Genomic DNA, 27,454 nt, shown 5'->3' with positions numbered 1-27,454 from the left:
GATCTACTGGTAGATCACTGAACATCTGCGGTAGATCACTGGTAGAACATTGGCTCCCCTAAACAACTGTGGCCCCCCTAAAAAAAGCTCAACATTTTACCTCCTCCCTGAAAAAAACTCAACAACTTTGACCCAAACTCCCCCAAAATGGGCCTTCCTCCTTCTTAAAAAAAGCTCAACAACTTTGAACCCCCCCAAAAACTGCCAGTTTTTAACTCTGTGAGTCGATTGCAGTCTCTTGGGAGTTGGCCACCCCTGCTTTACAGAATCAAAATACTGTAAAAACCACCACCACCCAGTGGCACAGCCCCCTTTCCCACATGTACACACACACACGTATGAATTTATTTGGTTATTTTGCATGCATGGCCTGAGCACCCGGTTGTGGGTCCAGGGGGGGGGCATGTCTTTATCCGCAGGACCAGAGAGTTGGAAGGGAGCTCTGTGGGTTGAGCGGTCAAAATATTCCTGCCTTGCAAGAGGATTGGACTAGAAGATACTTTTAAAAGCACTTGATAAAAGAATTGTGCAAATATGATGCACACCCAGAGAAACATAAAAGCGACTGAGACATTTTGCGCCACAAACAAGGCTAACAAATATCAAAGGTCTTTATAAAAACCGAATCGGAATGAGCAGACTAACTACATACACACAATTCCTAACTGATAGTAACCTTAAAGAAAGGCATTCACAACTGATGAGTAATCTCAGAATATCCTCAGCTCCCAGGATCATTCATAGTCTGTGCCAACTACCGGACAAAAGGAGGGTTAGAACCACAAGTTATACCAAGAGAAAAGCTAAAAGACTAGTTTTATAGATTGGTTGTCCTCGACATGAGCACCTATCTATCCCATTGTGACCTTTGAAACAATCTATGTACATTTTTTAAAAATTTAAGCTTTTTAAAAATTCAGGATTTGCTGATGCTGCAAATACTTAAGAAATAATTCCATCCCTTAGCTACTCGAAAGTCAATCGTTACTGAAAGTCAGTCATTGGACATCAACTGCATGACGCTGTTCAAATACTCTTCCAAATACGCTTTCAGGGATTTAATGCAGTTAAAAATAACAGCCTACTTACATTGACACGGTTACTTTAGTGGCACTGACCTAGTGCTTCAATCCCAGGATCATAGTAAGACTTGTACAACAGCCTTTGAGAAAATATTTTCTCTGTGTGGGTTTTTTTCCTTCCTGGCTGGAAGCAAGGTTGAAATAAATTTTAAAAAAATAAAAATTGTCCAGTAGCACCTTAGAGACCAACTAAGCTTGTTCTGGGTATAAGCTTTTGTGTGCATGCACACTTCTTCAGATACCAGAATGACTAAGTTTGTTCTGGGTATAAGCTTAATGCATGCACACAAAAGCTTATACCCAGAACAAACTTACCATAGTAGGTCTCTAAGGTGCTACTGGACAAATTTTTAATTTATTTAATTTATTTATTTCGACTGCGTCAGACCAACACGGCTACCCACCTGAATCTACAAGCAATTTTATCAGCTCCCTTTCCTGAGAAGGACTGACCTTTGCACCATGTGAGGCTGCTATGAGCTGAAAGCTCCACCTGTAGAACTTCTCACAGACCCGTGTCGCAGCTCAGAGCAGCTCCATGTGATGCAAAGAGCTGCGTCTGCCAGGAAAGTAGTGCCCCTTCAGATGAGCAGAAGGATCGCGCTCACGTCAGTGAGTTGGGATCCCCCCTGAAGCAGCCTGAAACTATGAGGCTGCCTGTATTGCTTTGATTCGGGACTGGATTAAATTAGAAAATACAGATTTGCTAAACCTTGAAAGGCATGATAATAGATTTGGATGGCATGCGTACTTGTGGTATGGCAAAGGGAAAGTGCACAAAGGGTTCTATAACCATATAATTAGGACATTTGGACATGCCTGCTTTAGGACATCTTTGTGTATGAATAGAGTGAGCCTGTGATCTGGGTCAGGAATTAACGCATTTACCATCACAAAAGAATGGCCAGGCTGCCCAAGTAAGCAATCACTAACCATTGTCAGGTATCCCTGGCAGACAGGATTTCTGTTGTAGACCACCTCCTTCTGTGATGCATGTATGATGTTTTGGGGGGTGGCCCAGCTACAGGTTGGGCAATTTCAAAAATCTGCATAAGGGCTTGCGCACCATTGTTCTGGGTTCTCCTCCCTCCTGTGTGGGGTAAGTGAGGACCCTGTTGCAACATCTACTTGAAAACCTCCAAGGAAGGAGAGTCCACCACCTTCCCAGGGAGACTGTTGGAACGCTGAACACCTCTTGCCATCATCAAGGTCTTCCGAATGCTTAGCTGGAATCTCCTTTCTCGTCATTCGAATCCATTGGTTTGGGTCCTGCCCCCTGGAGCAGCAGAAAACAGGCTTGCGCCATCTCCCGTGTTGGAGGATGGCTCTCCTATCTCCTCTTGGTCTTCTCTCCTCCAGGTTAAACATCCCCATCTCCCAGTGCTGGATTGAACCCCGTGGAGGCCCTATGGCAGTCGTAATCTCTTTGCAAATTGTCTCCTAATATGTTTCTGCAATTTTCTTTGCAAGATCGAATCAATATTATTTTGATCCGTTGCCGCGGTGCCTATAAACCGATACCTATTTGGTAATCTGGCAGTGCCAAGTCCCTCTGGCAACTCACAACATCTTGACACCTTTCGCCAACAACTGGCAAAAGTAATGAGGAGCCGGGGACAGCTATTTTGCTGGGAACGGGCTCCCTGTTCCTTCCTGGCTGATGAGGGCAGCCAGGAATCAGCTCTACAGCTGCAAATAATTTTAAAAAAATGTGTTGTAAAGTGCATTATACAAATGCAACACTAGATGGCGATGGTGAGCCATGGGAAATTTGATATATTTTTCAAAACAGGTTTTTTTTAAAAGCATTTTCACGTTGTTGTTTTTTTAAATACGTGTCTAGATTCCACCCTGGTTTCAGCAAGAAGCTTGCCCACCTGTTGGACTTTTGCCAAGATCCCCAGAGCTTTTTGTGGGAAGATGTGGGTCTGCAGCAGAGTGGATACCCGCTGTGGCCTCCCGAACCCCAATGGACGTGATGTGTTTTGTGGTCACGACTGGTTGCAGTTGTGGGACTTGGCCGTGCGCTGGGCAGTCAACCATCCGGCGACGTCTCTGCAGGATGGACTCCAGCTGGTTGTCTGTGAGCTTCCTCTGGCTGCCTCGACGCCGGCTGGATCTCCGCACTGGCCTGTTGCCGCTCCGGGCCTGAGAAGGTCGGAATTAATTAAGAGAACTGGCGCAGGATCAAGGAATAACATCAACTCCTGATAGCTGGAACACGGGAAGTCTTTCAAAGATGTTTAATTTGGAACTGTTTAATTGGCTCTTTTGACTGTATTGTGATTTGGCATTGTGTTAGTGTGGCCTCCATTGGGTTGTTATTAATGAAAAATTAATTTACAAAAAAAGAGAGAAGGTCGGAATTAAATGCACCAGGGTGCTGTTAGAACCATACAAATGTAGAGCTAGAAGGTATTCCCAAGGGTCATCTAGTCCAACCCCCTGCAATGCAGGAATCTCAGCTAAAGCATCCACGACAGATGGCCACCCAACCGCTGCTTAGAAACCTCCAAAGAAGGAGAGGCCACCATTTTCCACTGTCAAATGACCCTTACTAAAAGTCTCCAAAGTGCAGAGCTCAAATGAGTGGCCAGGCTCTGTTGACCATCAAAGATGACTTCCAAACAACATGGAAAGGAGCAGTGGGAAAAATAATAGCAACCCTGGGATTTAATCCACAAACCCTGCTTACCATGGGGTATGAAGGAGCAAGAAACACTATTAAACAGCGAGTGGTAGACACTCAAAGACAAGCTGACTTGGCCAGCTCCCCAAAATTTCTGATTAGTGAAAATAGATGATATTTGACCACCCAAATGCCATATGTAGCTAATCTTGAAATTCCAAAGCAGCGAAGGGCATTCACTTTGGCCCGATGTCGGGCATTACCTTCAGCAATGCAAGAAGGCCGGTATGAGAAGATACCCCATGAAGAAAGGAAATGCCCTTGTGGTGCGGGGCAGCAGGAAGCATTAGAACATGTCTTCTTCTACTGCAAGTATTATACGGACGTCCGAGCAAGGTTTATCCAACCCATTTTAGATAAGTTTCCTGGGCTTTCAGAACAACATAATATCTCATTGCTATTACAGGATGAAAGCCCAGAAATCACTTACGCTGTCGCCAGATTCTGTGCAGCCTTGATAGATATACGTCGAAAGATGGTCTGTGGTGTAAATCAACTTTAAATAGTGGCCTAAAATATTGTTGGATCTATATTTTAGTAGCCTATCTCATAGAACCAATACCAGAGTCTAAATTTTCTTAGTTATATCTATGTTTAATCGATGATTTTAAGGACATGGTTTAAGTCGGGCTGGATATGTTGAATATGCCCTCATCATGTAATGAGTACCCGTTTAAACATATATTTTTTACATTGTTTTTATAAATGCAAATATCTTGTTTTATGCTGGTCTGTGACCGAATAAAGTATATTCATTCATTCTCAAATGACCACATTTCTTCACCTATGGCCTGATTTCATTTCTTATTCTACAAATACTGAGGCACATGGTCACTCGATGCCACTGGTCTATGCAAACGTCTGGCTCACTTAAGACCATATATAGCCCTTATTCTCAACAACAATGGAACTCGCAGGTAGCAAATACTTCTGTTTTTATATATATCCTTATGGTTAGGGAATCCTCGTGTCAGTAAATACTTGATGAACTGCCTTCTCAGTAGTTGTGCTGGTCCTGTGGAACGCCTTCCCGTCAGATGTCAAAGAAATTAAGCGCTATCTGACTTTCTGGAGACATCTGAAGGCAGCCCTGAATGAGGAAGATTTTAATGTGCGATGTTTTACTGTGGTTTCGTCATTTGTTGGAAGCTGCCCAGAGTGGCTGGGGCAACCCAGACAGATGGGTGGGGGGTACAATTATTATTATTATTATTATTATTATTAAGATTTTAACGTGTGATGTTTTACTGTGGTTTCGTCATTTGTTGGAAGCTACCCAGAGTGGCTGGGGCAACCCAGACAGATGGGTGGGGGGTACAATTATTATTATTATTATCATCATCATCATCATCATCATCATCATATTTCTTTGTCCTTTCAGCCTTTGGTGCTTTATGGTTTTAATGTTTGATTCTTCATACCAAGAACAAACTTAGTTGCTCTCTAAGGTGCTACTGGAAGGATTTTTTTAAATCCCCCCCTTTTTTATGTTTGCACTTTGTTGTTGTTAATAAAGAGCAAAGCAACGACCAAATGTATTAGGTTAATTAATAAATGACCCAAGCCCCTCCCCCACGCCAGCATTGCTGCTGTAGTGGAGACCCAGCCAGATGGGCGGTGTACAAATAATAAATTATTATTATTATTATTAGTATTATTATTACCCACACACGCAGGTGATTCTTACCAGGAGACCCTGCAGCTCCATCGTGGTGCTTCTGCGCTTGCTCACAGCGGCTGCCTGCAGGTGGAGAAGACACAGGTGGGAAGCCCATTAGGAAGGGACTTGCTCCCATCTCCCCCTCCAAGGAGAAAGGCAGTGTGGAGTAGCAGTTAGAGCGTCCCTTGAGGACAGGGGAGACCAGGGTTCAGATCCTCACTCAGCCAGGAAGCTGATGGGGTGGACCTGGGCCAGTCGCTGTCTCCTCTCAGCCTAGCCTACCTGGCAGGGCCGTTGTGACACGAAAGAGGAGATGTGATCCATGAGAGGCAGTCAAGTACAACATTCCTTGTAATGCTAGAGAGGACATGCGAGGGAATGTTTGGTCCAGCCAGACGAAACTTCCTGTTCCTCCTGGCTGGAGCATCCTTCCTTTGCTTGTGACTGGAGGTGGGCGTGGCCTTACCTGTCCAGGTAACAAAAGGACAAGTCACGCAGCACACCTCTCTCTTTTTGACTTCTTTCTTCATTTGACCAGCTTCTAGCTAGGACTCCTCCGCTAGCTCTCAGCTAGCAGAAGCACTGGGATTGTTCCATCTTCCTTTCGTCATGTGAATGGCAGTGACTTTCCAGTCTGCAGTCACTGGGGTGAGATCCACATGTACATATTTGTAACTAAGTCTGCCTTCAGGGATCCAACCGTGAACTGATGTGAGTAAACTTCTTTTACTGGATTTGAATAAGATTGTGGCGTCTTTATTCTTTCAAGAGGGATTCGAGGCAATTTACCAGGAGCGTACAATTCAATATGAAGATAGATTGAATTGTATAATAGTCAGAGGCTCACACGAGCCTGCAACCAACTATCTGCTGTGCATGTAAAAAAGGGGGAATCTATCTCTGCCACATAAAGGAACTTGCTAGTGCTAGTTAGGAAGGATATTAATAAACAATATACCCTCTCCTGCCACCCTGAACATTCCCACACGGGCATCCCCTTGTGGCGAGATTTACAGGAAAGACGCAAGCGGTTTTGAGGAGGGATGTTGCCACCACTAGAGAAAGGAGAAAGACTTTGCTGGTTCAGGGAATCCTTTTGCTGAGCGCAGAGTTGCAGCTTAGAGGTGGAACACCTGCTCTGAAGGCAGAAGGCACCATCTCTGATGGTATCTCTTGTGGATTATGGTGTTTTAAATGTGCATTTTAAATGTGACTTCACTTATGATTTTGTTTTGTTTTGATTTGTTTTTTTAAAAAAATGTTTAATTTTTTTTTGGTTAACTTTGTGTTAAATATGTATTCTGTAGATGACCTCCTTTGTAATGTATTATTTCGAAATCTTTCAGATAACATTTTAGTTTTCTGTTAACTAGGTTGCTTTGACTGTATACTCTATATTTGACTTTCTTCAGATTGTTGTATTGATGTTTTATTGATGTTCTGATGTGCTGTGAACCGCTTTCAGATTTTTCTTTAAAAATATAAAGCGGTATAGAAATCATCATAATCTCCAGGCAGGGCTACGAGAGGCTCCTGCCCAAAACCCTGCTGCCGGTCAGAGTGGACAATACCAGGCAAGATGGACCAGTGGGTCTGGCTCCTTATATGGCAGCTTCCCATGATCCTCAGTGGCAGGGCACCTGCCCTGCTTGCAGAAGGACCCAGGTTCAGTCCCTGGCATCTCCAGATGGGGAATGTCCCCTGCCCAAAACCTGGGATTGCTGCTGCCAGTCTGGGTAGACAGCATTGAGCTAGATGCGCCAATGACTCTGGATAAGGCAGATTTTCATGTTCTGTGCTTCTGGTCTGCTGCTTTACCTTTCTGGCCGGCCTCAGGACCACCCCGTTTTTGATCCTGGCCATCATTTCTTCCACTGCTTTCGATTTCACATCATCCATGCAGGAGTTTGCTGCTGCCCAGAGGGAAAAGGGATATTTGTAGGGATAATTATTTTTCACGGGGTGAAGGGTAAAAACCCAGCCATGATGTCTTTCCCCCTTCCCAGGGGGCCTGGATGCATCCGAAAGGGGCTCCTTCGAAGGGCCTCCTCCCCCACCACCAGGAGAGGTTGGCTTAGAATCTGGGATTGTAGAGTCGGAAGGGACCCCCAATGGTCATCTAGTCCAAACCCCTGCAATGGTGTCATCTCCCTCCAGAAAGACATGCCGAGAGAGGCTGGCTGCACGGCAGAATGACACAGTACAACGATACAGGGAAAGTGGCTTTGGAAGTTGTATAAGCAAAATTATTTTGTGATGTCTTAATCATTTTATTGGACATTGCATTGGTATTGTTCAGGAGTTGATGCTTTAGAAATACTCCTTTAAAAAAATGGATGTGACTGTACCTGTTATTTCCTGATACCGAGGTGAGAATAATGATTAATGTTAATTTTTCTTTATTATTGGAATGGCTTAAACCAGGCACCCCCAAACTTTGGCCCTCCAGAAGTTTTGGACTACAATTCCCATCATCCCTGACCACTGGTCCTGCTAGCTAAGGATCATGGGAGTTGTAGGCCAAAACATCTGGAAGGCCGCAGTTTGGGGATGCCTGGCTTAAAAAAAAGAAGACGTTTTAAGTAATATGCTGATCCTTTTGTGGTTTTATATTTTGCTTTGTTCACTCCTGGAAAAGACCCTGATGTTGGGAAAGATGGAGGGCACAAGGAGAAGGGGACAGCAGAGGATGAGATGGTTGGACAGTGTTCTCGAAGCTACCAACATGAGTTTGGCCAAACTGCGAGAGGCAGTGAAGGATAGGCGTGCCTGGCATGCTCTGGTCCATGGGGTCACGAAGAGTCGGACACGACTGAACGACTGAACAACAACACTCCTCACAAACCTCCAGGTACAGTGTGGTATATACCGGTAAATTCAAGAAATAATAATGATCATCGGAGGTCCTCTTCTAACTCCACAATCCTGAGACCATACAATCCTCAACACCATCTCCTTTTAAACCCATTCAGGCAGCAGCGACTATCATGCTGCTCCTCAGATGCTGCAGGACTACAACTCCCATCATCCTTGACCATTGGCCATGCTGCCTGGCACTGATGGGAGTTGTAGTCCAAAACCTTGGGGGGGGGCAGAGGAGGGGGTGGGTGCCCCATTGTCCGCCCCGATCTAAAGTACTGGCCATCCTCTCCGAGTCACCAGACTTCACACGGTGGTTCTGTGTGACGAATGGGCTTCCTCTAGTCCGCCCTGAATCGCCTGCCCTGAATCCGTTTCCTTGGTCGCATCCAGATGCCTTCTGGGTACGGGGTCACTCCCCTGCAGCTGAGCTCGGTGCAGGCAAGTGCTTCAGGGGGACGCACCCCGAAACCTCCCTCCCTCCCTCCCTTCCTGATCCACTTACGGCATTTCGGTTGCTGCCTTCCCTTCCTCTGCCTGAGGGCCATCAGGGGGCTGCAGAGATGGAAGGAAGGAAGAAGAAAAGTCAAGACCGGTCCAGGTACATCGGAAGAGTCCTGCAGGATCAGGCCCATACTCCATGTCGCCCGGCATCCTGGTCTCACCGTCACCAACCAGGTGCCCCGCTATGGGAAACCAGAACATGGACACGAGAGCAGGACTCTCCCATCCCATAGTTTCCAGCAACTGGGATTCAGAAGCATCGCTGCTTCCAACTGTGGAATCATAGAATTGCATGACTGGAGAGTTGGAAGGGACACTCAGGGGCCATCTAGTCCAACCCCCTGCAACAGAGGTAGAACAATGATGCTGTTGGTCTCCCCACTCCGCCATCTGCTGGCCACCTGCCATATTCCCCAAAGTGAAAATCCGGACAAGAGTTGTTGAACTTTTCTTTTGGGGAGTTTTATTTTTGGGGAACATCTCCCCCCCCCAAAAAAAATCATTTGGGGCTTTTCTTTGATTTTTAAAATAATTTTTAAAGACGTCCATGTTTTCCAGGATATTTTGCCAATTCAGCCAAAAATCCGCCTGGATGCCATTTTTCTGAGCGATTCCCAGACAGGTCCGGGAAAACCCAGACGTATGGCAGCCCTAGTGGTGGATGCTTAAGCTGAGATTCCTGCCTTGCAGGGGGTTGGACTAGATGACCCTCGGGTCGCCTCATTGTTGAGATGAGCTTGTCCAGACATGCAGAATTTCGATCTGTGCTTTAATTGTTTTTAAGTGTTTAGAACAGTTGTTTTTATCTGTGTTTACTGATAAGCTTATTGTTTAGCTCTCCATTTCAACTGCTTTGATGGTTTTCATTATATAATCAAGCAGCATATAAAGTTTATGAATAATAATAATAATAATAATAATAATGATAATAATAATAATAGGCAAATGATACTTACTCCACTGGGACATGACATGCTGGAGGGGGAGGAGGAGGAGGAGGAGGAGGAAGGGGAGCCTCAGGACATGTTTCGGGAGATGGGGTCCCAGTCGCCTTCACCTCTTCTTCCAGGGATTTCACTGCAATGAGGAAGGCAGGGTCTCAGGCCCCCACAAAGAAGGTAGCCTTTGTTTTGTTATTTTGAAGGGTGGCAGCCCTTAATAAGGCTGTGCGTGGCTGTGCATAGCACTGATTGGCCACTCCTTGTGACGTCACCCACCCACCGCAATCCTTGTAACGGTACTGCACTTTTGCAGCAGTTTGAAGAACTGAAAAGGAAAAATAAGGTGTCACCTCCCTCCTGAAAGACACGCCGAGAGAGGCTGGCTGCACGGCAGAATGACACAGTACAACGATACAGGTAAAGTGGCTTTGGAAGTTGTATAAGCAAAATTATTTTGTGACGTCTTAATCACTTTATTGGACATTGCATTGGTATTGTTCAGGAGTTGATGCTTTATAAATACTCCTTTAAAAAAATGGATGTGACTGCACCTGTTATTTCCTGATACCGAGGTGAGAATAATGATTAATGTTAATTTTTCTTTATTATTGGAATGGCTTAAACCAGGCATCCCCAAACTTTGGCTCTCCAGATGTTTTGGACTACAATTCCCATCATCCCTGACCACTGGTCCTGTTAGCAAGGGATCATGGGAGTTGTAGGCCAAAACATCTGGAAGGCCGCAGTTTGGGGATGCCTGGCTTAAAAAAAGAAGACGTTTTAAGTAATATGCTGATCCTTTTGGATCCCGAGGTTCTGAAGTCGTAGAATCACAGAATGACAGAAGAGTAAAGTTGGAGGGCACCTCCAAAGGTCATCCAGTCCAACCCCCCACCATGCCATGATTGCAGTGAAAGAATCTCTGACAGGTGGTGTCCCAACCTGTCAGGTTGTATATATACCCTGTTTCTCCTAAAATAAGACATAGCCATAAAATAAGCCATAGCAGGATTTCTATGCATTTGCGAAATATAAGCCGTTCCCCCAAAATAAGCCATACCCCGAAAATAAGCCATACCCCAAAAATAAGCCATAGTGACATGGTACCTCCCATTAAAACAGCCTGGAGAGGCATGGCTATGCAGCGTACCGATGCGACGCGGTTAAAATAAGACATCCCCTGAAAATAAGCCATACTGTGTTTTGTTGAGCGAAAAAATATATAAGATGGTGTCTTATTTTAGGAGAAAAACGGGGTACCATAGCCTACTTTGCCGACAAAGGTCCGTATAGTTAAAGCTATGGTTTTCCCAGTAGTAATGTATGGAAGTGAGAGCTGGACCATACAGAAGGATGATCGCCGAAGAATGGATGCTTTTGAATTGTGGTGCTGGAGGAGACCCTTGAGAGTCCCATGGACTGCAAGAAGATCAAACCTATCCATTCTCAAAGAAATCAGCCCTGAGTGCTCACTAGAAGGACAGATCCTGAAGTTGAGGCTCCAGTACTTTGGCCACCTCATGAGAAGAGAAGACTCCCTGGAAAAGACCCTGATGTTGGGAAAGATGGAGGGCACAAGGAGAAGGGGACGACAGAGGATGAGATGGTTGGACAGTGTTCTCGAAGCTACTAACATGAGTTTGGCCAAACTGCGAGAGGCAGTGAAGGACAGGCGTGCCTGGCGTGCTCTGGTCCATGGGGTCACAAAGAGTCGGACACGACTGAATGACTGAACAACAACAACAACAACAACCTTGCGTCTCTAATCCACGCAACCGAAAATGCCGTACCTCTCTCTTCCAGAGCCGCATTCCTCTCCTCCGCTCGGAGAAGCTTCTTCCCCAGACAGACCTTCTCTTCCTCCGCTGCCGCCAGGGCAGCCCGGAGCCTGTGGAGTTCTTCCACCTGCGGCCGTCCCAGCAGCTGGGCCTCCAGGTCCTTCACCTGGAGAGCAAGGAACAACGTGAGCAAACCAGGAGCCCAAAGTAAAACCCTTTCCCCCAGGACACCAGAGGGACGTGGACCAGGGAAGAGGCTTCCCTCCCGGCAACACTTGAACTCAGGACTCGCCTCCCATTAGGCAAAGGGAGGCAAGCTGAGATGCAGAGAGGGGCAACAGGGATAGAGCCCCCCCCACAAGGACACTACCCCATCACCACTTCTGAAAAAGCATTCCTTGCATTGCAGGGGGCTGGGCTAGATGACTCTTGGGGGTCCCTTCCAACTCTACAATTCTGTGGTTGTTGGGTTGGGTTTTGCCCAGGCAGCGAAATGTCTTGGGCCAGCTCTGGGTCACCAGGTACCTCTGTGGATGGGCAGGAGATTCAGGAAAGACAAGAAGCAGTCCTTCCTTCGCATGCTGCAGAGTTGACCTCTGGAACTCCCTGCCACAGTTCCAGTCTAAACCGATAAGTCTGAGGAAGGGAGCCTGCCTCTCTCAATATTCACATTTAGGCTTAATTTATTTATTTATTTATAAATTTTTATTGGATTTTACAATTTAATACTCAACACCTTTAAATTTAAGTTAAAAAAAAACACAAATAAATAAATTTGTAAAAAAAGACAGTGGATGGATGGATGGATGGATGGATGGATGGATGGATGGATGGAAAGGGCAGGAACTGGTCTCTGCTAAAGTCCTTGGGCAGGTGGAGCCCCAAACCCACCTTAGCCTTGTGCTCTTGCTGGGCTTCCTCCAGTTCCCGGGTCACCTTGGCAACTTCCTCCATGGCTTGGAGAAGCTGCGCTTCTGGCCCAATATTCTGCATCAGGATCATGCTCTGCCGGTTGGCCTCCTTCTGCTTCACCAGCATCTGTGACATGAGAAGGGGGGGGGAGCTCAGTGGTTACAGCAGCAACTGCAATTTAGAATCAATCAGTTCCAGAGTTGAGCCCTTATCTCAAATAAGCCACGAGTGATAGCCGGTCAGCTTCCCGAGGTCCAGAGTACCAAATCATAGAATAGGAGTGATGGAAGGGACCCCCAAGGGACATCTAGGCCAGCCCCCTGCAACGCAGGAATCTCAGCTAAAACACCCATGGCAGAAGGCCACCCAACCTCTGCTTATAAACCTCCAAGGAAGGAGAGTCCACAACCTCCTGTGGGAGTCTGCTCCACTGTCGGACAGCTCTTACTGTCAGAAAGTTATTCCTGATGTTTAGTCGGAATATCCTTCCTTGAAACTTGAAGCCACGGGTTCGAGTCCTACCCTCCAGAGCAGGAGAAAACAAACTTGCTCCATCTTCAACGTGACAGCCCTTCAGATATTTGAAGATGGCTCTCATATCTCCTCTCAGTCTCTTCTTTTCCAGGCTAGACATACCCAGCTCCTTCAACCGTTCCTCATAAGGCTTAGTTTCCAGACCCTTGATCATCTTGGTCTCCCTCCTCTGCACACCTTCCAGCTTGTCAACATCCTTCTTAAATTGTGGTGTCCAGAACTGGACACAGTATTCCAGGTGTGGTCTGACCAAGGCAGAAGAGAGTGGTACTATGACTTCCCTTGATCAGGACGCTAGACTTCTATTGATGCAGCCTGGAATAGCACCAGCTTTTTTGTTGCTGCACCACGTGGTTGGCTCATGGTTGCCAGAAGAAAACAAAGCATGGTATTGTAAAGAAAGGCTTGCCCCTTGAATTCCTACCTGGTGGGCAAAGGTCTCTGCTTGCTGCCTCAGTTCCTCTTCCAGATCCAGCTGTTGGGACACCTTGCCGTACTCCTCCGTGAGTAGCCGGGACACTGGGAGAGAGAGGGCAGAAGAAGAAGCATCAATCACCTGTGGGGAAGGGAAGGCGTGTGTGTCCCTGGAGCGAGCAGAGGCGGAGATTGTTAGGATTCTTGCTCCGTGTTTGCAGTCATGAGATTGTTGTCTATCACATGACGGTGTATGTTTTCATTCCACAGAGTGGGAAGTGACAGAGACAGGATGTTTTGTGTTACTGTGTTCCGTGATGTGGGACTATTGTCCTTTGCAGTCGCGTACGGAGCCACTTTGCCGCCCGGAGCGGCAAACGCGGGGGCACCCCCCGGGGGCGGGGTGCCGCTCCGTAGTGCGTGTGCATCGTGACGTCATGACGCATGCGTGCTAAGGAGTGTAGTCCGTCCGGGCTGCTGGGCGCAAGCAGCTGCCGCACGGACGGGCTGAGGCTGCTCGCCCGGCAACTTGCAAGGCTGCCGGGCACGAGCAGCCACACGGACGGGCTGCCTCAGCCCATCCAAGCAGCGGTTGCTCATGCCCGGCATCCGGGATGGACTGCACAAGTGCACACATGCACAGTCCGTGCGGGATTCTGCACTTGCGCAGTCCGTCCCAGATGCCGGGCATGAGTGGCACCCCATCCGTGCGGCGGCTGCTCGTACAGCAACTCATAAGGCTGCAGTGGGCTAGCAGAGAGTTGCTGTGCGAGTAGCTGCCGCACGGAAGTGGTGCCGGGCAGCGGCTTTGGAGTCGTGGGGGGTGGGGTGGCGCTGAGTGTCACCCCCCTCCAGGCTGGAACAGGGGGCGTGCCTCTCTAAACGCCCCCACTTTCCTACGCCACTGGTCCTTTGTTCTTTCTCTCTTTGCTGTCTGATGAGAAAGAGGAAGGAGCTAAGTTAGAATGCTCTGAGTGTATTATATGTAAATAAAGTAGATTAGCCAAAATGCTGTGCTACTGAGTTCTGTTACGCAAACTGCAAATACTCTGCAGGATCCCTAAGTGTGCTAATGCCTTTTGGCATCAGTCGCTGCGATGTTCGGTATGAAGAAAGCTTTTGAAGCTCCCAAACGACCGACCAGGAGGGAGAGAACATGCCAGTCGGGCATGTGTCTCTACCAGGGTCCTACACGAGAGTAGGACGATCCTAACAGAGATGCCCTCTGCGTCGACTCTGCGGCCCCTTCCTCGCTTCCACTTTAATTCGGCTTGAGTGACATTTGCTTGGATGCAACTTCCTCTAGCTTGCCCACAAACAAATGGGAATGAATGCGAGTTAAAAGAGCCAACGTCGTCTAATCTCCCTGCAAAGAGATCAGGATGGAAATGCGTAGCTCATCTGGAAGCCATGATGGCCCTCCTCTGCCTCCAAAGTTGGGGCAGCCATGCTTCTGAAAGAAGACAGGAGTGCCTGGCGTGCTCTGGTCCATGGGGTCACGAAGAGTTGGACACTACTAAACAACAACAACAACAACAACAACATGCATCTGAATACCAGGAAACCACAGGATGGGAGAGTAGCTCTCGCACTCGGATCCTGCTTGCAGGTTTCCCATAATGGGCATCTGGCTAGCCGCTGTGAGAAGAGGATGCTGGACCAGATGGGGGAAAAAGGAAGAAAATGCCAGCTCAAGAAGGGAGGGAGCCCTGGGTGCAGGAATAGCCTCTTCCGGTGACCTTTCCCCACAACTCACCTTGTTTGACCCTCTTCAAAGCCCTCTGACGCTCCGCCACCAGAGCCTGCAGGGATTGCTTCTCAAACTGCTCTTCTTCCACCTTTGCACAAAGGAGATTTTGCCTCTGTTTCATTTTTGTTTTTTTGTTTTATTTAAATTTTATTTATGATTTTCAGTTACCGTATATACCCGAGTATAAGCCGACCCGAATATAAACCGAGGCACCTAATTTTCCCACAAAAACCCGGGAAAGCTTATTGACTTGAGTATAAGCCGGTTCACCTTTGCCGCTGTGGAGGAGGAAGAGGAACGAGCAGCCCGAAAGCAGTTCTTTGGGCTGCTCCTTCCTCTTCCTCCTTTGCCACGTTTGCATTTATGCGAGCAGTTCAGGAATGGAACAAGCTGCCTGGGGAGGGTAAAGAACCGCCGTTCTTGTACGCTTCTTAAGGAATGGTTAACTGGGGAGAGCGGGTGGCGGCACGAGCGGAGAGAAAGGGCTTCTTTCTCGCTGCCCCCACCGCCCGCCTCACTCCAGTATAAGCCGAGGGCAGCTTTTTCAGCACAAAAAATGTGCTGAAAAACTAGGCTTATACTCAAGTATATAAGTATATATATTTCAATAGCTTTACAGTCATTCTAACATTTCAAAACTGGACTTCGAGTCGACTGGGGTTCAAAAGAAAGCAACTTAAAACAGCTGCTGTTGAGGCATTTCGTTCCGGATCTGCCAGGCAGAAGAAGCTGACAGGTGCTTGTCCTGTGACTGCTAACATACCGGTAAATCCTGGCCGTGCCCATGGAGTAACCCACAATACCTGTTCCTGGAGCTGCTGGACCCGATCCTGGAGCTCCGTCACTTGCACGGCCAGTTCCTTCTTTTCATCCAGCAGCAGGGAAACCTTCGCTTGAAGGTCTGGGTAAAAAAAGGAGGAGGAAGGGAAAGGTGAATTTGAGGGAAACTGGCTCCTTAGAGGAGAGACTGTTGCCAACTTAGCAGCCAGACCACAGGACAGACTCTTGGAACTCAGCCATACAGCTGCAAATAGAACGTTTTAAGTGTGTTTTAAGTGCATTATACAAATGTGACACTAGATGGCGATGGTGAGCTTATGGCAAATTCAATATATTTTTCAAAACGCTTTTTTTAAAAAGCATTTTCACAGCGTTTTCTTTATATGTGTATAGAGTCCACCTCGACTTCAACCCCTGAAAGTTGGAAAAGTCGGGGCAGATAAAAGAAAGTTCTTCTTCACACATCGCATCGTTAAACAGGGGAACTCCCTGACACAGGAGGCAGAGAGGGCCACCAACGTGGACGGCCTTGAAAGAGGCAGCAATGCTCCTCAGTACCAGTTGCTGGAAACCGCAGAAGGGGACAGTTGCTCCTGTACTCGATCCTGCTTTCCCTTTGGGGCATCTGGTTGGCCCCTGTAACTTGTATGGATTATGGAATCGTAGAATTGTAGAGTTGGAAGGGACCCCGAGGGTCATGTAGTCCAACCCCCTGCAATGCAGGAATAAACACACACACACACACAGAGTTGCATGGGCAGAACAGAAGGCAAGAGGCACTGAATTCTGGCCTCGCACTGCTGAAATTCGGAAGACCTGAGTTCTCCCCTGTAGGTCCCCTCACATCTGGCAATGCTGGAGCAAGTGGGAGGGGAGTGGCAGCAACTCTCAGACCCCCAGACAACACTGCAGGGCTGTTGTGTTGCAGCTGGGCATCGAAGGGGGTGTGGGAGGCTTCTCTTGAATGCCGCCCCTCCATCCTTAAGGCAGCTTCCTTCCTTCCTCCAAGGCTGGTCTCCTCCACTGCTGCAGGATCAGTGCAGGATTTTGCACAGTCCCCGTCCAGACCTCTCCCTGCCATTCTGCAGCAGCAGCAGCAGCTCCTCCTTGGTGGGCTTTGAGCCGGAGGGGAAGCAACAACCCGACTCACCTTTGATTTGCTGCAGGTATTGGCCCACTGGATCCAGGACTTGCTCGGTGGGGATCTCCTCCTCGTTGCCCAGGTCGATGAGGTCCCCAGGGAGGTGGGTGAGCATGGGCAACAAAGCCACGCTGATGCGCTTGAGCTTCTTGTTCTCTCTGCTCACCTGCGGGAGTCGAGATGCAACGGCAAAGGTAAGCCAACAAAGGTAATCATGGGAGCCGGGGTGGAAGGGTGGCTCAGAGACTGGGCTGCAAATCAAGGTGTCTTGCGGGACAGTTAAAGGAAAGAGTTAAACCGTGGAACTTACTCCTGCAGGAGACACAGGGCCCGGTTTAGGATTGATGAGGCCCTAAGCTACTGAAAGTAATGGGGTCCTTTATATGTCCAGCTGTCCTTTGTCAACAACAAATGGTCGCTGTTTTTTGTGTTGAATATATGCTATATTTATGGACCTGAGGGGTATCTAAAGCCATTTGCACATAACACAATTGTATTTTATACAATTAATAAGAAGTACATTAATAGTGGCGCTGTGGGACTTCCGGCGGCGACGCCATTGCGGGTGGTCGTGGGCTGCTTCGGTTGCGAAGCGCCCAGTCCATCCCGGGGGTTAGGAGCCCCGCCACCGCAAAGCGGGGCTCCGGTTGGGGTGCGGGAAGAGCGTCCTGCACCCCGGGCTCCCCGGCTGTGCCCGTTGTGGCTCCGAACCCTTCCCCCGCTCCCCCTGTAAAGGGGGAGTGGGGGTGAAGGGACGACGGAGCCGGGCTATAGGGGACATGCCCCAACCGGGATGTAAATGCGGCGACAAAGCCTGTGATGAGCGTCTAAGTTCTACCTGTCTTTAACGAGCTGATAAGAACCCAGTGGTTGTGAGTACTTGACTGACTTTTTTTTTAATCTTGGAACGATCTGGGGGAAAGAGGAAAGGCAGCCCGCCTCCCTTCCCTTCGGGAGATGAAAGAAACTAACCAGTTTAAGTGACTGCTGCTACAATAATCGATAGAAAGTATCTGGAATTTGAAAACTGAGACTGCTGAGATTTCCCTTTGGGGATTAATTGGGGAAAAAATATCTCCATTTGAAGTTTTGGTCTTTACACTCCGGCTTCGGAAAAATGGCGACGATTTGGACTGTCGTGGGAAAAAATTGAAACAAAGGAAGGAAGAGACAGGAGCTGAAATTTGATACCCACCCTCCCTTTCAAAATGCTGGACTTTGTGCTCGCACTTGTATTGAACTCTGGTTTAAAAGATGAGGAAATGCTCACTGTCTTGAAGCTGGAACTACTTGATCGGAAATTACAAGTTTTGTGTGGGATTTTAAAGAAAATGGACTTAACTTCCACAGAGGAGGCTTTTCAAAAGTTTTATACAATGGAATCGAACCTTGGCAAAGAGCTGGGAGGGGTGCTTGAAGGATGGTTTGAAATGGTTGGGCAACTCCGGGAAAAGGAACCGATTCCTGGGGGTGGCAGCCCCGGAACGGGAAAATTTATAATATCCAGACCCCGAGGTGGGAGCTCGGGGGCAAGGGACATGGAATTAAGATTTCTACAAGAAGAAGAAGTATGCTACAAAGAAACGGAGGAGCCCAAAAAAGAAGCGATGGACACCCTGAAGCCTGATGCAAGGTTTGTTGTGAATGCTGCCTGGATCTGTGGACATTTAGAAGAAGAGAATTGGAGATCCGGTTCTGGTGAAAGACAGAGAAAGACAATGGACAGAGGGGGAGTGGGTTGAAGTATTAAATGTATATTCCAAATGGTCTGTCATGGTATCTGAAATCGGAGAGTGAAGTCTGTTAATTATAAGTTTATTTTAAACAAGTAGGGAGATATTGAATTTTAAGTTAAAAGCAGCATGATAAAGGATAGAAGAAATAAGTTTAGTCTTTATAAGAATATTTGATTTTTGTTATAATAGAAAGATTAAGATAATGGTGTTATCTTTAATTAAAGTTAAAGTTTCTTTTTTTTATATAGAGAAAAGATGTTAGGAAAGTAGTATATTGATTCAAAACCGAAGGTGAAAAGGCGGGGGAAGTCAAAAGTCAAGATTCAGAACTAGAAATTTTTTTTTATGTAAGGTATACAAACAAGAAGAAGAATCCTGGCATTATGTGTATTTGTATTTGTTTTTGTATTTGTAGGTGTGGGTTTGGGTTTGTGTTATATTATGAAAACGCTAATAAACTCTGTTAAAAAATAATAATAATAGTGGCGCTGTGGGTTAAACCACAGAGCCTAGGGCTTGCCGATCAGAAGGTCGGCGGTTCGAATCCCCGAGACGGGGTGAGCTCCCGTTGCTCGGTCCCTGCTCCTGCCAACCTAGCAGTTCGAAAGCACGTCAAAGTGCAAGTAGATAAATAGGTACCGCTCCGGCGGGAAGGTAAACGCCGTTTCCGTGCGCTGCTCTGGTTCGCCAGAAGCGGCTTAGTCATGCTGGCCACATGACCCAGAAGCTGGCCAGTAAAGCGAGATGAGCGCCGCAACCCCAGAGTCGTCCGCGACTGGACTTAACGGTCAGGGGTCCCTTTACCTTTACCTTAATAGTGACTTTTTTGGGGGGTCCCCAAGAGAGTGGGGCCCTAAGCTATAGCTTGTTTAGCTTATACGTAAATCCAGCCCTGAGGAGACAGCAATGGCTGCTATCCAACCAAAGCGGATTCATGGAGGAGAGGACTATCTGTGGCTCCTAGCTCTGCAATGTTTCCAAATCCCAGTTGCTCTTGTGCTTGGATCCTGCTTCTGGGTTTCCCATAAGGGACATCTGGTTGGCCACTGTGAGGACAGGATGCAGGACTAGATGGGCTAGTGGCCTGATCCCCCAGAAGGATCTTTCGATGCTCTCATGTCCTGCCTGAAACCCTGGAGAGTCACAGCTGCCCTTCATTCAGTGCCGGATTTACAGTAAGTATAAGCCAAACAAGCTATAGCTTAGGGCCTCACTCTCTTGAACCCCTGAAAAAAAAAATTTAAAGGGAAAAAAAACTGGATGTACATTTCCAAAATATAAGATAAAAATCAAATAGAATAAAACCTACAAACAGCAAATGGCTTTAGATACCTATTAGGTCCATAAATTACCATATATTCAACAACAAAAAACAGCGACAATTTGTTGTTGACAAAGGACAGCTGGACATATAAAGGGCCCCATTACCTTCAGTAGCTCCTTAGGGCCTCATCAAACCTAAATCGGGCCCTGCGTTCAGTGCTGATGATTCTGAGCTACATGAATCAATGATCTGACTCTGTACAAACAGAGGGTCCAGCGGTCAAGAAGTCGGTTTCTGCCTGTGCTCGTCCACCTGGGGAGGTAGCCCATCTAGGAGAAGGAAGACTCTGACCTTGAACCTCCACTGCCTTGCAGGATATCTTCGGAAGGAGAAAAGTCTCAGGAGTAAACCCTACACAAATCCAGAGCGGAGTCCCTAAGGCGGCTGGGTGGCGTCTTGTGTGCCTCCTTCCGGCAGCTCCGGCAGCCAAGCTGGTGCCAAACATCTTGCTCTGCTTGCCTTTGGACCCCGTCAATGAAGCTGAGAGGGAGGGGGTCTTGCTGTCTGGGCAGCCCAGGACCTCTGGACACACTGCCCAGGCTTGTGGCCCGGAGAGGTCAGTTTGGTGCTGCTATTGCAGCAAAAACAACATGGGAGGCAGCCATTACGAATTACCGATCTCTGCAGCCACAGCAGACGCTGCGATTCTCCATTGCTTCTCGGGACAGTGGGACGCCAGCAACTCCAATTATACTTGATGTGGGGGGCGAGGGGATGACAATGACTCATCACAGGAAAATGGGAAGCTGCCTTATACAGTGCCAGGGCAGGGGCCCCTCTGGCTCAGCATTGCCTACTCTGGCTGGCAGCAGCCGTTCTCCAGGGTTTCAGGCCAGGGACATTCCCAGCCCTCATTGGAGATGCCAAGTGGGGTTGGAGTCGCAGGGATTCTTTGCATGCAAAGCAAGGGCTAGACTCCTGAGTTACAGCTTGGAGGAGCCCCTCCTGGTTAGACGCCTTGCCATGTCCACCAGCTCTCCTGGCTCACCTGGGCTGCGTAGGCTTCTGCCTTCTCTCGGCACGACTTCTCGATTTCATACTCTGCTTCCAGGGTGGACAGCTCAGCGAGCAAAGCCTGCGAAGCTGGGAATGGAAGGAGGGGGAAAGCTGAAGATCACCTCTAGAGCAGTTCCCCCTGACTTTCCCCACCTGGTGACATAAATTCATCCTCAGTGCCCACGACCCTACCCTGAAAAAAGCATCCTTCAGAATGGCGGTTTGCACGACCCACTAAGGAAGATAACTGAAGTGTCGGCGAGGCAAGACACAGCGACAACAGCAAGAACCTTTATTGAACTACATAACCAGGAAAAGCAACTGCCTCTACACATTTCTGAAAGCCTGGGCCACTCCCACTCCCAACGTGATTGGCTGTCTAAACTTCCAAGCTGCGAATCACGACTCAGAGTTCAAGGGCCAATGGCAGAGGCCCAAATCCTGAAACGTTCTGTGATTGGACATCTTGTATCGAGCCAGAACACAGGAGCTCAGAATCCTTAGCCCAGACAACACAGGCCACTGAATACGTAACAACAATAATAATACACAGCCAAATTCAAAACAGAAACCATTAATTGCACATTTATTTAAACTATTCAGGTGTTGTGAACCACCCTGAGATCTGCGGATGAAAGGCGGTATACAAATTCAATTAACAACAAGCAAGCAAACAAACAAACAAACCATTCTGATTTAATTTACACATTAAAACTATTCTGTTCAATCAGTTGGACAAAAACTGGTGAACTTGATCCAAAGATACCAGCTTTCCAAAGTCTGATAGTCTTGCCTCTTATTGCCCCACTGGGGAATCCCGAATCCCTTTCAGGGTTCGCCGCTGCCCACTGTCTGCTGCCGACAACGGAAGTGTCCTGAGCACATCCACAAACCCCATATGCCTGTTCCCTGTTCCCAAAACACCCGATCAGATTCCTCTGAGGTGCCCACAAGCCAGACACGGGTGCAATTGCCCCCTCTCATCCTGTGAATAGCCGGGAACAGGAAATGCAGGACACTGCTAGGCGCCACCCCAATCTCCGAGCAGCGAGAGGCTCCAGGCGTTCAGCAGCTTTGGTTTCCTTGGAATGAGAATCAGCAGAGACTGTGGTGTCTTCGGGATTTGGAGTTTTATTTCTACGTCTATGCAACCTGAGCATAAGGGGCTCGCAGCATTAATACCCCAGCAGATCATGCTTACCATACTCAAATTTGGCTAGTTTTTTCTTGGCTTCATCCCTTTCCTGACAAGCAGCCACATCCTGGAGGAGGGAAGGGGAAAAAATGTTTCTGGGTCACTGATGTTTCCGGTTCCAATCCTGCCAGCACAGCTGCTTATGCAGACTTCAAAATCGTTTCCCCCCCCCCAGAATTTAGAATCATGGAATTCTGGAAGGGACCCCTAAAGGTCATCCAGTCCAACCCCCTGCAATGCAGGAATCACAACTAAAGCAACCCTGACAGAGGATCCTCCCCCCCGACCTCGTCTTAAAAACCTCCAAGGAAGGAGGTGGTCTCTTCCATTGTTGGACAGCTCTTACTATCTCTTAATTTCGAAATGCTGTTTTTTCGTGTGTTTGTCTTGTGTGTGCTTCGTTGGACGATTTGGTCTGTGACCGTTTAATAAAATTTGATTTGATTTGCTCTTACTATCAGAAAGTTCTCCTTTCTTGTCATTTGAATGCACGGGTTCGAGTCCTGCCCTCTGAAGCAAAACAATGGGAGTGATTCGAAAGCCACAGTGAATGGTTGTGAGAATAGGACTTTCTTTGAGTCGCAATTTGCCGGGGCTTCACTCCAGAACCTGACCCTGACACCTATTTCCCATTCTTTCCCCATGAGGACTAGAAGCTCATTTTGTCGATCATTGATGGATTTTTTTTCAAAGAACAAAAAACTCTTGTGTGCTTTTTATTGTATGGTTTTACGTTTTTATGCTTGAAACTGCATCAAATATACAAATTTTTTTATAAATGAATTTAAAAAATGAAAAGACCCACATACCTTGGCTTCTTCATCTTTCTCCGAATCGGAGTCACTGTCAGATTCCAAAATGGCTGCAGAAGAACAGAAAGAGAATGTCGCCACAAAATGCCCAAGGGCAGCACTGAGGCTCTGCTAAGACAGGCTCCCTCAGCCTCCCCCAACCTGGCACCCTCCAGATGTTCTGGACTACAACTCCCATCAGCCTGTCAATCCATAACTCATTATAGATGCTTTTTCTGCATGTGTCGTTCCTTAGCTGTGAACCTACGTTTGGCTTTTCTACAGCAACAAGGGCAGGGGAGGATTGCTTGAAAAAGAACTCGCTTTTCACTTACTGCCTGCTGTCTTCTGCCTTACTGTTTCTCCCGCGATGCACCACAGAGGATGTAATAGAGAGATTTTTTTGCCACTTGCCAACTGTCAGTTTAACACAGCTGATAAGACAGTCTTGCCAATTGTTTCTACAGCAACAGTGTTGTGTTTTTTTAATAAAGTATTTTTACAAGACTCGCCTGCCTCTTGCTGTTACAGGTGGGTAGCCGTGTTGGTCTGCCATAGTCAAAACAAAATCGAAAATTCTTTCTAGTAGCACCTTAGAGACCAACTGAGTTAGTTGCTGGTATGAGCTTTCGTGTGCATGCACACTTCTTCAGATACACTGAAACAGAAGTCACCAGATCCTTAAATATAGTGGGGGAGTGGGGAGGGGTATTACTCAGAAGGGTGGTGGGAATGGGTGATAGGCTGATAAGTGTGGAAAACCTGTTGACGACTCTAAACGGCTGCAATTAGTCTTGCAGGGAAAGGCAAGGGGTGAGATGGCTAAAGATAGCTTTGTTATGTATAATGAGATAAGAATCCAATGTCTTTGTTCAAACCAGGTTTCTCCATGGTTTTAAGTTTGGTGATTAGTTGCAATTCAGCCACTTCTCTTTCCAGTCTATTTCTGAAATTTCTTTGTATTAAGACAGCTACTTTGAGATCTTTTATAGAATGTCCTGGGAGATTGAAGTGTTCTCCTACTGGTTTCTCTGTCTTGTAGGTCTCAATAGAGACCTACAAACAGCCACCCAATCTCAAACAGCTCCTCACCCACAATAATACAACCACAGGACTCAACATGGACACTGGTACCAGAGCCTGCAATAAACCCAGATGCCAACTTTGCTGCCACATAAACCCGGATAACACCATTACTGGTCCCAACAACATCAAACACACCATCTCAGGACTATTTAATTGCTCATCTTCCAACATTGTGTATGCAATCAAATGCCAACAGTGCCCTTCAGCTCTCTATATTGGACAAACAGGCCAAACCCTACGCCAAAGGATAAATGGACATAAATCTGATATCAGGAATCACAAGACAGAGGTGCTACTAGAAAGAATTTTCGATTTTGTTCTGCCTGTTGCTGTGTGCAGGGATATCGTAACTGGTTGGGAATTTTTGCAGAATTGCACTGGTCAGCTCTGTGGACATGTTGTGCTTCTAGAAGGAGTCAGGTTTGCGGAAATAGCTTGGATGTCTGGGAAAATCGCTCAAAACTTCTTCTTTTTTTGAGATTTTGCAGAATAAGCTCCACAACTTTGCCAATGGCCTCTGCCCAGTAGACCTGAAGGAGCGTCTCCATCCCCATCATCCCGCCTGGACACTGAGGTCCAGCGCCGATAATCTTCTGGTGGTTCCCTCACTGTGAGAAGTGAGGTTACAGGGAACCAGGCAGAGGGCCTTCTTGGTGGTGGCGCCCACCCTGTGGAACGCTCTCCCATCAGATGTCAAGGAAATAGACAACTGTCTGACTATCTGAAGAAGTGTGCATGCACACGAAAGCTCATATCAAGAACAAAGTTAGTCTCTAAGGTGCTACTGGAAGGATTTTTTTTATTTTTTATTTTGTTTTGTCTGACTAGAAGACATCTGAAGGCTGTTTAGGGAAGGTTTCAAGGTTTAATGTTTTACTATGTTTTTATATAGAAGGCATAAAGAAGGCTGATCGCTGTAGAATTGATGCTTTTGAATTATGGTGCTGGAGGAGACTCTTGAGAGTCCCATGGACTGCAAGAAGATCAAACCTGTCCATTCTCAAAGAAATCAGCCCTGAGTGCTCACTAGAAGGACAGATCCTGAAGTTGAGGCTCCAGTACTTTGGCCACCTCATGAGAAGAGAAGACTCCCTGGAAAAGACCCTGATGTTGGGAAAGATGGAGTGCACAAGGAGAAGGGGGTGACAGAGGATGAGATGGTTGGACAGTGTTCTCGAAGCTACTAACATGAGTTTGGCCAAACTGCAGGAGGCAGTGAAGGATAGGCGTGCCTGGCGTGCTCTGGTCCATGGGGTCACAAAGAGTCGGACACGACTGAACGACTGAACAACAACATGTTTTTATATATGCTGGAAGCCACCCAGAAGTCATTTATACAGTACACTAGGACGTGGGTGACGCTGTGGTCTAAACCACAGGGCTAGGGCTTGCTGAGCAGAAGGACGGTGGTTCGAATCCCCGCAATAACGGGGTGAGCTCCGGTTGCTCGGTCCCTGCTCCTGCCAACCTAGCAGTTCGAAAGCACTTCAAAGTGCAAGTAGATAAATAGGTACCACTCCGGCGGGAAGGTAAACGGCGTTTCCGTGCGCTGCTCTGGTTCGCCAGAAGCGGCTTAGTCATGCTGCCCACATGACCCAGAAGCTGTACGCCGGCTCCCTCGGCCAGTAAATTGAGATGAGCGCCACAACCCCAGAGTCATCTGGAACCGGACCTAATGGTCAGGGGTCCCTTTACCCTTTACCTTTAAGAACTTCAGGGCTGTGGGAGGATTTGAATCTGCCTCTGCCAGGACCCAGCCTGACACTCTAACCCAGTGTTCCCCAACCTTGGGCCTCCAGCTGTTTTTGGACTACTGTTCCCATCATCCCTGACCACTGGCCTTGCTAGCTAGGGATGATGGGAGCTGTAGTCCAAAAACAGCTCGAGGACCAAGGTTGGGGAACACTGCTCTAACCACTATGCCACAGCGTTTGCCATGCTTTCCCTTCTCAACCTGCTTTATGGGCAGGCAGATTTCCCATCCTTACCTGCCAGCTGGCTGAGATCCTCCCCCAGAGGCTCCATTCAGGTCCGGAGTGTCTTTGCTCAGCCAAGATCTGCCCAGCCTTCTCTGCCCCTTCTCTCCACAGTTGCATGAAAGGCATGAGGCTTCCCCAGAGAACTGAGAAGTGAAACCTCTCCTTCTCCTCCTCCTCCTCCTGTGTGAGCGGAGTCACAAGAAGCCACAGGGCTTTTTTTTTTAATTAAATCTGTTAGGTTTTTCTTTTTACTGACCTGGCAATTGCATTTTGCAGAAGCTAGCAAGAGGTCAACAGATTTCAGGGCTCCTCAACACTTTTGCTTGGCCCTGATTGTATCGGTTCCCCATTAATTGCCGAGAGCTTGCCCTGTGGAACGCCCTCCCATCAGATGTCAAGGAAATAAACAACTATTTGACTTTTAGAAGACATCTGAAGGCAGCCCTGTTTGGGGAAGTTTTTAATGTTTGAAGTTTTATTGTATTCTTAATATTTTGTTGGAAGCTGCCCAGAGTGACTGGGGAAACCCAGATGGGCAGGGTATGAATAACAACAACAACAACAACAACAACAACAACAACAACTTATTATTATTATTATTATTATTATTATTATTATTATTATTAGGGACTTAGGGAGCTGGGTATGTTTAGCGTGGAGAAGAAAAGGTTAAGGGGTGATATGATAGCCATGTTCAAATATATAAAAGGATGTCATATAGAGGAGGGAGAAAGGTTGTTTTCTGCTGCTCCAGAGAAGCGGACACGGGGCAATGGATTCAAACTACAAGAAAGAAGATTCCACCTAAACCTTAGGAAGAACTTCCTGACAGTGAGAGCTGTTCGGCAGTGGAATTTGCTGCCCAGGAGTGTGGTGGAGTCTCCTTCTTTGGAGGTCTTTAAGCGGAGGCTTGACAGCCATCTGTCAGGAATGCTTTGGTGGTGTTTCCTGCTTGGCAGGGGGTTGGACTGGATGGCCCTTGGGGTCTCTTCCAACTCTAGGATTCTATGATTATTATTATTCTGCAAAAACCTGACTTTACCCGCTGAATCATATCATCAGAACGGAAAACTCAAAGAGAGATTTTGTTTAACCAAGCTCCGATTCAGCGGGTAAGATCACATTTTGGCAAGGCACAGCTACAGAAAAGCTCTCAGACCCCGTTGAAATTAATTGGGGCACAATGATTTCAAAACACAGGTCAAGCAGAAGTGTGGAAAGACCCTCAGTGCCATCTCTACCTTTGGGATTTCTCTCAGCGCCCTGAGGAAACCCCTGAATCCTATTCCCCCCCATTTTATTC

The 27,454-nt window shown here is 47.3% G+C and overlaps 1 protein-coding gene across 1 annotated transcript; it reads right to left on the bottom strand.

Moving 5' to 3' along the window:
* Positions 1–734: 734 nt before the first annotated feature.
* LOC117052632 (shootin-1-like) lies at positions 735–26,254 on the bottom strand. The gene is made up of 16 exons (XM_033159601.1): positions 26,161–26,254; positions 23,105–23,157; positions 22,302–22,362; positions 21,093–21,187; positions 17,054–17,210; positions 15,927–16,024; positions 15,130–15,211; positions 13,384–13,478; positions 12,405–12,551; positions 11,526–11,679; positions 9,751–9,871; positions 8,796–8,845; positions 7,250–7,344; positions 5,459–5,512; positions 3,029–3,230; positions 735–754 (listed from the first exon to the last, which is right to left on the bottom strand). Exons 1-16 carry the CDS (start codon positions 26,195–26,197, stop codon positions 735–737), a joined length of 1,521 nt encoding a protein of 506 aa, XP_033015492.1. The 5' UTR covers positions 26,198–26,254.
* Between the last annotated feature and the right edge of the window lie 1,200 nt (positions 26,255–27,454).

Source organism: Lacerta agilis, chromosome 9 (assembly GCF_009819535.1).
Source record: "Lacerta agilis isolate rLacAgi1 chromosome 9, rLacAgi1.pri, whole genome shotgun sequence".
Lineage (NCBI taxonomy): Eukaryota > Metazoa > Chordata > Lepidosauria > Squamata > Lacertidae > Lacerta > Lacerta agilis.
The sequence above is the reverse complement of the archived record's forward strand: the minus strand, read 5'-3'. Positions and strand labels throughout refer to the sequence as shown.

Bases quoted from the DNA above. Each gene is read 5' to 3' on its own strand.
- LOC117052632 (XM_033159601.1), bottom strand. From the start codon at position 26,197: ATGGAGCCTCTGGGGGAGGATCTCAGCCAGCTGGCAG. The intron at 11,680-12,404 runs GTGGGTTTGGGG...CTTGCTCTCCAG, and splicing joins AGCAAGAGCACAAGGCTAAG to GTGAAGGACCTGGAGGCCCA. The intron at 9,872-11,525 runs GTACGGCATTTT...TCCTCATTGCAG, and splicing joins TGCGGCTCTGGAAGAGAGAG to TGAAATCCCTGGAAGAAGAG.